The sequence below is a fragment of the Thalassophryne amazonica genome, chromosome 17 (assembly GCF_902500255.1).
Source record: "Thalassophryne amazonica chromosome 17, fThaAma1.1, whole genome shotgun sequence".
In the NCBI taxonomy this organism is placed as follows: Eukaryota; Metazoa; Chordata; class Actinopteri; order Batrachoidiformes; family Batrachoididae; genus Thalassophryne; species Thalassophryne amazonica.
Window position 1 is genome coordinate 4,664,342 of NC_047119.1, and position 12,435 is coordinate 4,676,776.

At 43.6% G+C, this 12,435-nt stretch overlaps 1 protein-coding gene across 1 annotated transcript in view; it reads left to right on the plus strand.

Moving 5' to 3' along the window:
- Nucleotides 1-2,213: 2,213 nt before the first annotated feature.
- Nucleotides 2,214-12,435, plus strand: part of LOC117529312 (synaptic vesicle glycoprotein 2C-like) — a 139,110-nt gene continuing 128,888 nt past the window's right edge. Inside the window, exon 1 of the mRNA XM_034192061.1 lies at nucleotides 2,214-3,045. Within this exon, the coding sequence (XP_034047952.1) occupies nucleotides 2,436-3,045 (610 nt within the window). The 5' untranslated portion in view covers nucleotides 2,214-2,435. The remainder of the gene's footprint in view (nucleotides 3,046-12,435) is intronic.

Below are 12,435 nucleotides of genomic sequence, written 5' to 3' on the forward strand. Positions count from 1 at the left end.
CACTGGAGGAGCCCGGTTCATTTTAATTACAGCCTGTGCATCAGGGACATGAGCTGCAAGTAAATTCAGCTGTGTTCTCGGATTGCAGAGTCATTTTGTTATGCTGTGTTATATCTCATTATTATTACAGATGCTGCAGCTCATTCGGTTTTGATTGGACTTTTTTCAATTTTAAAATCTGACAGGATCATTCACGGGCCTGTTAGAAGTCACTTTTATTCCTTTTTTGTTGTGTTTTTTGACTCATAATTTATAATGGACTGTGTATGCCCACAGCCAAATGCAACAATGCTACTATGATGTCTAGAACACACAACACACGGCGCGGTCACGTCACAGGGCTGTTTTCACTTGCGTGTAGTGTTTTACCATTTGTGGTGTGTCATTGAGCACATTTGTCTTTTAAAATGACTTTTCTCCTTTTTCAAACTTCATAGTTTAAGATATTTGAAGCTATGATATTATGTGTAATAAGGGCGTGGGTGCTTTGAGCGACCGCAGTATGTTATTTTGACTCTCGGCTCAGCGTTGCTAGCTCACATGCCGTTGGGCTGCTAGCTGTTATGGGGGCATGTGTTTTGTTTTGACCATTTTATTACATATATCTGGAAGTATATAGCTTGTTGTGTGGTTACCTCTAAAGGATCATCAAAGACATCTGGGAGCCACGATACTAGTTGATGGAAATTATTGTGCTATTCAATTTTAGCGGCATTAGCGCTGTTAGCAGCTATTGGTAGCTTGATCCATTTAGTGCAGTTAATCCACAATTACTGAGAAAATAAGCAGGTCCTACGTTTTAACGCTAACAACAAAGCAAACTGTTTTAAGACTCACCTCAAAGTTACCAAAAATGTGAGTTAATAAACATCCAAACTAATGTTAGCCTGTTAGCTTAGCTTGTTTGTTAACTCTGCAATAGGGTGTGTTTGGGCTTCATTCGTCCCACCCAGGGTCTCGTTCACTCTCCATCTCTTTATCCATTTATTGGTTAGTTACAATGTAGAGTGCATCCAGAAAGTATTCACAGCGCTTCACTTTTTCCACATTTTATGTTACAGCCTTATTCCAAAATGGATTAAAATCATTTGTTCAAAGGTCTACTCACAACACCCCATAATGACAAAATGAAAAAAGTTTTATTTTTTATTTTTGCTAATTTAGTAAAAATAAAAAACCTAAGAAACCACATGTCTATAAGTATTCACATCCTTTGTTGATGAACCTTTGGCAGCAATTACAGCTTCAAGTCTTCTTGAATATGATGCCACAAGCAAGGTGCACCTATCTTTGGGCAGTTTGGTTCATTCCTCTTTGCAGCACCTCTCAAGCTCCATCAGGTTGGATGGGGAGCATCCGTGCACAGACATTTTCAGATCTCTCCAGAGATGTTCAGTCGGATTCAGGTCTGGGCTCTGGCTGGTTCACTCAAGGACATTCACAGAGTTGTGCTGAAGTCACTCCTTTGATATCTTGGCTGTGTGTTTAGGGTCATTGTCCTGCTGAAAGATGAACCGTCGCCCCAGTCTGAGGTCAGAGCACTCTGGAGCAGGTTTTCATCCAGGATGTCTCTGTACATTGCTGCATTCATCTTTCCCTCAATCCTGACTAGTCTCCCAGTTCCTGCTGCTGAAAAACATTCCCACAGCATGATGCTGCCACCACCATGCTTCACTATAAGTGATGGTGCCTGGTTTCCTCCAACCATGATGCCTGGCATTCATGATGGAGGACACTGTGCTCATTGGGACCTTCAATGCAGCAGAAATGTTTCTGCACCTGTCTCCAGATTTGTGGCTTGAGACAATCCTGACTCAGAGGTCTACAGACAGTTCTGGACTTCATGCTTGGTTTGTGCTCTATCATGCACTGTGAGCTGTGGGACCTTATTTGTAGACAGGTGTGTGTCTTTCCAAATCATGTCCACTTAACTGAATTTAGGAACTGGTCCACGTTACACTTTGAACACATTATGGTACATTTCTAATCCTGATCTTTTAATAGCAGTCATATTCACCACAATCAGTGAGTAATCTTATATCGTACTTCAGATGTTCTGTTGAATCTTTTACCACTTTGCCAAGAGGCATTTCTGTAAAGAATGTGGTATCCACATTTAATCAGACTAAATTCTCTTTTCTTTTTCTGTCCCCACAGGCAGATTGTCTCTCCTCCTGAACTCCACAGCACTGAGGATTTATCCAGTATACGATCAGCTGCTTCTGTTTCAACATGGGCTACTCCTCACCAATGGAATTAGAGATCAAATAGTTAATCATTGGTCTCCTGACAGCCAGCTTGTTCTTTTTTTTTTTGTTTAACTTTTGGCTGTTAAGCTAATAAACTGCCTTACACCTCGATCTGTGAACAGCTGAAAGTAAAAGTATCTAGTTTCTGTCAGAGCTGAAACCTAAAGTTCCAGCTATCCTTGTGCCATGATGGATGAAACATATAACAACAGAACGTCACTGGTCAAAGGTGCCAAGGACATCGCGAAAGAAGCCAAGAGGCACGCTGCCAAAAACTTCAACAAAGCCATGGATCATGCTACAGATGAATACGCAGCTCATCGTAGCTACAGTCGCTTTCAGAACGAAGATGAAGATGAACATGACTACAATGCTTATACAGAGCAGGACGCCCACTACGACAACAATGCAGCCAATGACGAAGAGGAGGCTTCGAGTGATGCCACAGAGGGCCACGATGATGAAGATGAAATCTACGAGGGCGAGTACCAAGGGGTGCCGGCCTACAGTGACAGCAAGACCCGTGACGGACAAGTGGCCCTGGGCCAGCCGGTGTCAGACAGCCTCAAGAGCCAAAAGGAGCTGGACAACGAGAGACAGGCAGATGAGGAGGAGTTAGCCCAGCAGTATGAGCTGATCATGCAGGAGTGCGGCCATGGGAGGTTCCAGTGGCAGCTATACTTTGTGCTTGGCCTGGCGCTCATGTCAGACGGCGTGGAGGTGTTTGTTGTTGGGTTTGTCCTTCCTAGTGCTGAGACAGACATGTGTGTCCCCAATTCTGGTGCTGGATGGCTCGGTAAGCGTTCACCAAACAGAACACGTGTCATTTTTGGTTCATTTAAATAATGTTATGAATTTAGGGAATGGTGCGCATAGCAGGTCACCCTGCAGAACACGGGTACGGACTCAACATTCTGTTGGACAGACGTCTGCTCACAGAGATCCCCTGGAGAGGCGGGGAGAAAAGAAAATAAGTTAACATTTATATTATATCAGAAATTAAATATTTGAACAGAAAACTAGAAGGTGCTATATTGGACTATGACAGGCAGGTATTTATTATATCCACCAACAGCCAGAAAAGGAGTTTTAAACTGGAGCCTGAATGGTACATAGAAATCATGGTTTGGTTCACACCACAGTTTGGACATCAAAATTCAATACAAATACAGTGCGGTGTGGGGGCAAGCAACCAACAGGTTTTTTTTCTGCCTAGCTCCAGTGATTGGCATATCTGGGTGATAGCCTTCAATGTTCATTGAATTATAAGAGTAGCAGTAGTGTGGCTCCAAGGGCAGTGTGTGTGGACGAGATGGATGAGAGAGAGAGATGGATTTCTAACTGACAGTGAATGCATCAGGAAGAGTTTGAATGACAACAGAAAGTGACAGATGGGTGAGTATGTGTGAGCGCACACATACTCTATAACCCACGACTGACACCATGCTCATACAATCCACTCCTTTCTAGCTCCTGTATGTTGTTATTGTAGGGTCATTGTCTACCTGTTGATCCCCTCCCAGCGGTTTTATATGGTAAGCGAACTCAAAGACTCAAAAGACTGACAGGACACGGACTTCAAAAACCAGATGTTATATTGAGATGATGCCTTCACTGAACAGAGAGTCACTAAGACAGCACTGAGGTCTGGAAGCAAGCATCCCATACAACACTGCAAACAAGAGCCCTGACATTAAGGTCCACCTGCGTTTTAAGTCTGTGCTCAGCCGTCCTCCAGGTGGGCAGGCCATGCCCTGCTGGTGGATTAGTGGGCTATGTGTTTGGTTAAAAAGTGTTGCATGTATGCAGGTGAGTAACCGTGTTGTTATGGTCAGCGGTATGTGTCATATCAAAACTTTGTGGTGAATGTGTTTGCATCAGTGTGATAAGCAAAAAACAGACTATTTCATGGTGACCGCTGTCCCAGACAGAGATGCAAAGACCTTGTTTCTATCAGTTTAGGCTGTATGCAAATGGTGACATTTTTGGACATGCGTCATGGCTGCATGAACAGTCAGCAAATCCCAGTCTGCAATGTTTAGCTGTCTGAGGACAGGCATCATGGAACATTCTGTCCAACATTATCATCATTTCAAATACATAGCAAGTCTGCTTTTGATTGATGGTGTGTGTGATATGACCTTCCTCCTGGTCAGTCAGGCATTGATTTCCACACAAAAAAATGTTTTTCCCTTTCGTCGTTGTCTTCTGTTTTTCTTTTGTTTGCAAAGACTGTTTACAGGGGCTTAGTTAAGCCCCTTTCACACCGGGGCTGCTCCCAGTTGCTCCCTGTGGCGTCATGATGACGCAGGAATTTCTGCGTCAGGTGTGCGCAGCAGCGGGCAGAGAGGAGGTGAGAACGCAGCCTGTAGGTTCTCTGCACATTGAAGTCAGAGTGCACAGTTTGGTTGCAGACAGACTGTGCACTCTAACTTCTCTTCTACTTGTGCTGAGCTGCAGGGCTGCACTCTGAGTTCTGTTATAGTTTATCCGCACGCGCGCGCACGGACTGTCCTTAAGCAAATGTGGAGATGTCTGGAGTTCTACTTGATGTTGACATGTCTTGTCTCAGGACTTATGTCCTTTTTTTTTGTCCTTTTTGTAACTGTGATGTGAGAGTTTGAGCAGAGAACAAGGAACTAATGCCTGCAGCCAGACTTTTTTCTTTTAATTGTTCACATGTGCGCACGTGAACGAAAGTCCATGAGTGGACTAGAGATGTCCAGACTTTTTACTGGATATTTCTGGCAATCAGTCTACATTTTTTTTTCTTCAGCGTGTAGTTTTTACTGCATTAAGGACATGGTATAAAAACAATCCTGTGTGATTTATACTGCGGGAACAACGGAACACAGCAGGAATCATAAATTGGCTCCGAGTCACGCCGGCTAACGCCTCTTTGCCCAGAGTTACGCCTTTTTGCCCTGACTTGTGCTGGAACCACTTCCTTTCTGCGTCGAGCACAGGACGCCAAAAAAATTCAACAGGTTTAATTTTTCGGCGCCCAACTTACTTCCTCCTTTGCGCCCTCGCGCTGTTGTGGCGCCGAGCTGCATCATCTCAGCACTGAGTTGCTTCCACGCAGCGTTGTCATAATGACGCACGGCGCAACTGGGAGCAACCGGGAGCACCCCCGGTGTGAAAGGGGCTTTAGAGAGAGGAGTCAAAAGGGTACCCCTTCCCCCCCACCCCCTTCCTTGGTAGAGTAAAGAACCACTTTTGAAGACATTTTAAAGACATTTTTAGATACATACATACATACACCAATAATAATAATAAAAACGCATTTTCTAAATAATGTAAACATCATTCAGTCTGTTAATCTGAGTGTTTTAGTTTTATAATGCAATGTTGCAAAATGACAAAAACTGTGGCACCATCCAGATATTTCTGAATTAGACTGTAGTTTTGTTTTTCATTTGATGTGAAACTCAATTTCATCTTTTAGAAGGTCGGTGCTTTTTGCTTTAATAGGATCCAAAATGTTGCTGCCAGTGAATGACAGCTCTGAAATGTGTCCGCGCTGAACAACCAAAATATAAATGTGACTAAAAATCCTTTTAATTCACAGGAGCAGAGCAGTTTATTATGATCGGATTAACACCACAGACAAAATCAGTGTCGTGTTTAGTGAAAGAAATGAGCTGCTGGTTCAGGTGCTTCAGATCACTTTCAGCCTGCACACGTGCATTTTACCAGTTGAGCGTGGCTGCAGAGAATCCGTGTGACTTTCACACAGTCAGTTTTCTGAATATTTAATGAAGGCAGCGAGACGTCGTGACTGTCAGTGAAGGCGTGGTTGTGTGGCCCGACTTCTGGATACACGTCATCTGCCATTTCTTGACTTTGACAGGCTGACACCTTAAAAATAGAAAAGCCACAGATGCTTTAAAGTGGCTCGTGAATACTTGATGCCGTATCTGATATTTGAAGTTATGGATTTATTCTGTTTGTTCATGCATTCATGACAAGCTGTTCAGGGTAGAAGATGCGGTAGAAGATGATGGTTTGCACTGTAATGTGAGTGTTTTTGGAGCTGCCAGAGGGTTGTCATGGTACCAGGTATGATATGATATGATATGAGTAGGAGGTGGATTTCTCTCACTTAGGGGGAAAAAAAAGTTTGCATGTGTGAGGTGCGATGCACTTTTGCATCAGTCATGATTTCTCTCAGTAATATGAAAATTATCTGCATATCGATGGCAATTTGTCTTTGCTCAGTTTTTATTGTCAGCTTTGATCAGTTATCATTCTCATAAAAGTGCAACATGAAATTATGTCGCATTCTTTCTGTGGATGACGTAGTTTTGTGGTTTTATTAAATGATAATGGTGCCGACCTCATTAGTTAAGGGGAGCACTGCTCCTTATTCAGTCGGATTTTAGCTGTATTCTGACTCATCTCTCAGTGGGAGGCAGGAGACAGAGAGAGAAAATAGAAGGAATGACTCATTTTGGGTCACACTCACAAACTCCATAAATAAAATGCCTGCACTTATGGATGTTCTTTGTATAAAATATGCCTGACAGAATGAAGAATATATATATATATATATATATATATATATATATATATATATATGCATGCAGGGGCGGTCCTGGAGGTGGGCCGACTGGGCAGCCGCCCGGGGCGGCACGACCGTGCGAAAAAAAACAAAAAAACGGTCAAAAACAAAAAAACGGGGTGGGGAGGTGGCCCTGACGGGGGGGGGGGGGTCGTGGTTACGTTACGTTACGGCAGAGCAGCGCCCCCACCTTCCCGTCCCATGGCGGCTTTCCTCTCACTCATTCCCGCAGCTTCACAGTGCCATAAACAGTAGTGGAGCAAAGACTGCAGCGAAACGAGACGAGTCATTGGATAAATGCTGGGCTTTGTCCCGCCCATCGGACGCTCAGCGTGTCTGGGGGTCTATGGGGCAGTGGGCGGGCCTCGGCTGGCCCGGACGCCCAGCTTCTGCATGATGATTGGATGATCTGTCTGAGGCTGAATCCCTTTTTGATTGACAGCGAAATGAGCGAATCAGCGATCTTTTGGTGTAAACATCCGTGGGAACATTTTTTAATTTTCATTCTGTTCTGAGTTGAACCGGAGACTTTCTTAATCCTCTTAGCGGCATTTTCTTTGTTAAAAATGACTAGCGACAAATCAAGCTTCTATTTCTGGTGGGGTTTTTTTTTGTAGCTGTTTGTGTTTGCAGACTGACTTCTATCACTCTTTCTGTCTTCTATCTCAGTTTCTGTTCCTACCGAGCAGCGGGTGCTGCTGAGCTCCTCCACCGTCACAAAGCACTCACAGGCGGACAAACTTCACACGAGCCTCGCGCCAGTCCCAGCTAGTGAGCTAGCTAGGTAGCAAGCTGCACATAATGGCAGACAGTTTGAATGTTGTGGATTTTGGTGAAGCCATTTGATAGTCTTCCTTATGAAGAAGCCGTGGCTGCTGTCATGGCTTCAGCTCTCAATGGTTTGCAGGCCAAAGTTAAAGCAACAGTCCCCAGGTCAATGTTTGTGCATTGTTCTGCACACAGACTGAATCTGGTTCTGTCTCAGGGGGCTAAAGGCTTATCTGAGTGCAGAATATTTTTTGCATCACTCTCTGGGTTTGCCACATTTTTCTCAAAATCCACAAAGAGGATGTCTTTTCTTGAGTCTGCAGGCTGCTCAAGGTTGCCCAGAAATGCTCCTACTGGATGGAATTTCACATCACGGATAGTGAGCACTGTGGCAAACAATTATGATGCCTCCTGCAAACTTTTGAGATGATCATTGCAGATAAGTCCATGGATGATGACACATTAGACTGTGCCAATGTCTTTGTCTTTGTTATTGCAGTAGTCATTAAAACCGGAAATTTGTTCTTGAAAATAGCTGTTGTGAGTTAATTTGTGGGATTGTGGGTGTTCTGGACGAAGTTAGTGTTTTCATGGGTGGTGGGGCGGAGGTGGTGGCCATGTTAGTGTGCGCGGGGGGGCACACGCAGAGGGTTTCGCCCGGGGATTAAATCACTCTAGGTGTTGTGTGGGCCGCTGAAGAGGAGGTACTGCTGGCCCACTACCACCAGAGGGCACCCTGCTTGGAGTGCGGGCTCCAAGCACGAGAGGGCGCCAGACCCAGAGGAGGTGACAGCTGTCACTCATTACTCCAGCTGTCACTCATCTACACCACCATATAAGCCGGACTGCAACTCCACCTCCCCGCCGAGAAATCGACTACCAGTACTAAGGTAATTTTCTCTGCTGACTTATACGTTGAATAGTAATCTGAATTTCTGTTGCAGCCGTTTTCCTGGTGCTTTCCTTGTCTGGAGGATTGGCGTTTGGTGTGACAGTGACGGCTTCACCTCGCACCCCGTCCCAGATAAGTGGTTGATCAGGAGCTGCACGAGTGTGTGTGATTTGGAGGTGGAGGTGCTCCCTCCTAACGGTGTCTGGACTGTTAATTACTGAGTGTGCGGACTCACACTCACACATCATCTTTCTGTTTTCTGCCAGCAGTACCAGGGTCGACAGCCGAAGACAGAGGCCACCTGGGGACTCGGGACTTGGCGGCTCCGGTGTTCTTCAGGCCGTTGGTGGTGGAGGCCGTGTGGGACGCGGCTTCTCTCTCGTCGGGCGTCTTCTATCTTCGAGCCTGCCCACACGTCACCTGGTGTTTATTGACTGTGAACATTAAGACACGTTTCGTTGTGTAATATCACAACATTAAATTGTTACCTTTTGGCTTACTTATTGTCCGTTCATTTGCGCCCCCTGTTGTGGGTCCGTGCTATGACACCTTCCCAACACTAGGACTGCCACTGTATGCATGTATGTATGTATACTTTTTAAAGATTTCTGCTCGTCTTTGTTGAAAGAACACATTGTGTTTCTCCAAGTAAAATCACTTCCACAAAGAGAGTGTGGGGAAACACCCCATGATCAAAGACAAATTATGACAAAAACATGGAAAGATTGAGCAGTGATGCAACAGAAACATACCTCCTCCATTGTAAATACATACATGAGCGGGCAGGGTTCTCCCCAGTAGTTTAGGTTAGTACAGCGGTGCTGTTGGCAACTATCACCTGAAGTGGCACGCGACACTTCCACTCAGGGTCCCATCTGACCTTGTGTCCTGAAGTCCTGAGACAAAATGAAAATCTTTTAGTACTGTTTCTGCTCTGACTCTGTGCTGAATTGTTGAGTCGTGAAATTCATGTAAAATGTTTCTGTTTCATTGACATACTGTATACATGTTACAAATGTGCAATAATATTTGAAAGAAAGAAGAATGTACAGAAAGACAATTTAAAATGTGGGAGATTCGAGCATTTTTAAAAAAAACACATTTCCCCTTTGTATAAAACATTTGAAAAGTTTGATTTTCCAAGTCACAATATCACCAGGCTGGGGGCATTCACTGTGAAAATCTCACCTTGTCCTTGGGATTCAGATTTTGACACACCTCTATATTGCCCTCCCAAATAAATAAATAAATAAATAAAAATTGAAAAAAGGGTCCAGCTCCCCCCCCACCCCCCAAAAAATGTAAGTGCTTATGATGAACTTGCAACATAAATAACTAAATTTGATACCGAAACCCATTTACACAGACTAAAATGTACTTATGCCTTCCTTATTGTAAGAAGAATGGAAAAATGGAATGGGAAAAATAACTCCCAAAATGATCCTTTAGATCTAAAAAAAAAAGAAGCCATAAACAAGTACAAAAACAAGGACATGTTGCACGTTATTTAATGTCCTGGTTAGCAACACAACATCAAAGTATTCATAATTGTAAGTTTATCCACACACGTGGTAATAATTAATTATCACTGATGTATTTTGTTGCTAATTATCCCTCTCGCTCTGCGAGTCAGCAGGTGCATTTCCAGAAAATGTCTTACTTGGCATTTCTTGGCATGTGAAATACATTTTAAGAAAAGCAGAAATATCCTGATGGCTAACAGACAGAGTGAAATGAAGTCTGCTATGCCTGATAACAAAGGTTCTGAGCTTTCATTCAAAAGTGATGGCTATAATTTACAGAGGCTGTGCAGAGAGGAGTCGACACACTTCACCCAGAAATAAATTTTTTCAGAGCCTGTCGGATTTTGGATCCTAACGTGTAGTGATGCTACTGTTTCTGTTGCAGGATGCCATTTTACTCCTGCCGTGAAAGCGCACGCAGAATGTCTCCATGACTTTGTTTTTACAGGCTGCCTGAACATGCAAATCGATTTTTTACATTGGAAAACAGTTGGAATATGTTATTTTCAGGAGATAATGGACTTTCTATCTAATGTGCCAGAATACTGAGAGAATTTTGTGAGGAGCTCCAAGACACCGGCTGGTGATCATGCATGATTCATGCATGGGGACTTCTTTGGCGGAATGGACTTTACATATTTAATCTTGGAAAACATTCTACAAGTGGGTGAGTGCCCTGTTCAGTTTTTTCCCTTTTGTATTTTGTTGTCCTCAGTAGAGCTGGTAGGCTTCATTTTTATTTTAATTTGAGAGAGTCCGTCTTGATGTGTGTCAGTCTGTTCTGTAATGGAGCAGCATGCACCATGTTGTGCACTGTGCACGTTTTTCAGGCTGTCTGATCATACAGATGTATTTCTTGGATTTTTCACCGTTATATCAATGACAACACTAATAAGCATGCACAAAGCTGAGCCTCTAGGAGACTGTTTTTAACAGGCCACATTCATGATTAATGGACATGGATGTGCACTGTTTGATCACAGTGGGGAGTGGCTGCTGCTTTTACTGTGACTTTATCAAAATGAACAGTTATCACTTAAAAACGAGTCATCATAACACAACATCACACTTAAGTAAACTTTGCAATTAATCTGTGGCTCCATTCTTAATGTTATACATTCCATTCAGACATGCACTGGGACGTTTTCCTCAGAGTTACACAAACACTGTTGGAAACACTCTGAAATGTTATGATTTTATTGCGACATGTCCTTGTTAAATAGAAGAATGTAAATAATGCACGCTGCTATCCAGCAGCAAAATCTCAAAGAATGAAAGTATGTTTTGGTTCCTCAAGGATTACAATTTCCCTTCCGTTGTTTTCTTCATAAAAGTCTCCCTGTTCCCTGTCACAGGAGCTGCAGCACTGTTGTTAGCCTCCGGTCTTGTTGATCTCATGGCAGCATCCCGTGGCAGCATCAATTGAGTTCACTATGCACCGCCTCAGCCTCTGTGGCACTCGGTGCCAGAGTGCCCCCTCCCAGGATGGACTGGCGATCACAGCACCCCTCATGTTGGGATGTTTTTCTAGCTGCTCCTCCTCCACTACAGGGGCTATGGTCACCGCTAAGATGAAACAAAAAATGCAGAGATTGTCCTCTGGTTATCTGGCTTCGTGTAATGTTTCTCTTTTGTCATGGTTTGTGTCGTCTGGATGCAAAAAGGATAACATAAAGAGCTGAAATTGTTTATGTGAAATTTCCCCACAAAAATGGGTTTGTACGCAGTCAATCCCACAAAGTCTCACTGTAAAACATCATGAGATGATGCCACAGTATAGCGGTGCTGGATAGTAGTATAATGGCGTGTTGCCATTATTCCTTTTTTGGGGGGAGAAGCCTGCAGTGAGAGCAGTTGAGGGGCTCACCCACCATGCACACGCAACACAGTCGATGTGAAACAAGGGTGATACCGTCAAACCCACAGATCCACAGATGAGCACAACTGGATTTGTTAAAGAATGCGGGTGTGAAAAAATGATAACTGTGCCGTTGGAAAGTAGCGCCGATGATGGCCGTTTGCTGTGCACTGCTTGGTATCAGGTTGAAGATCGGGTCCATAGACTCAGACAAATAGGATACTCATACTTTTAAATAAAACACAGCTTATCTGTCATTAAAAATGAATAAAGAGCTGGTGCTATCACTTGCAAATTCTCCACAGAAGAGTTTTAATTATGCAGCATAGAAATTCTCCAAATGATTAATTTACTTGAATGCTTACTTTGCATTTCTGTTACTATTCTACCCTTAAAGCCATGGCCTGTGTCAACTTGGCTTTGTTTCTGTCTGAATGGTAAGATGCTGTTTAGAAATGGGATATTGCTTTTTTCTCTGCCTGTCATTTTGCTTTTCTTCTGTTGTCTCTGCTCCCGTTCAGTTCTAATCCCTCTCTTCCACGGACTCGACCTGTCTGAGTTTCTCAGAGTCGTGTCGGTGA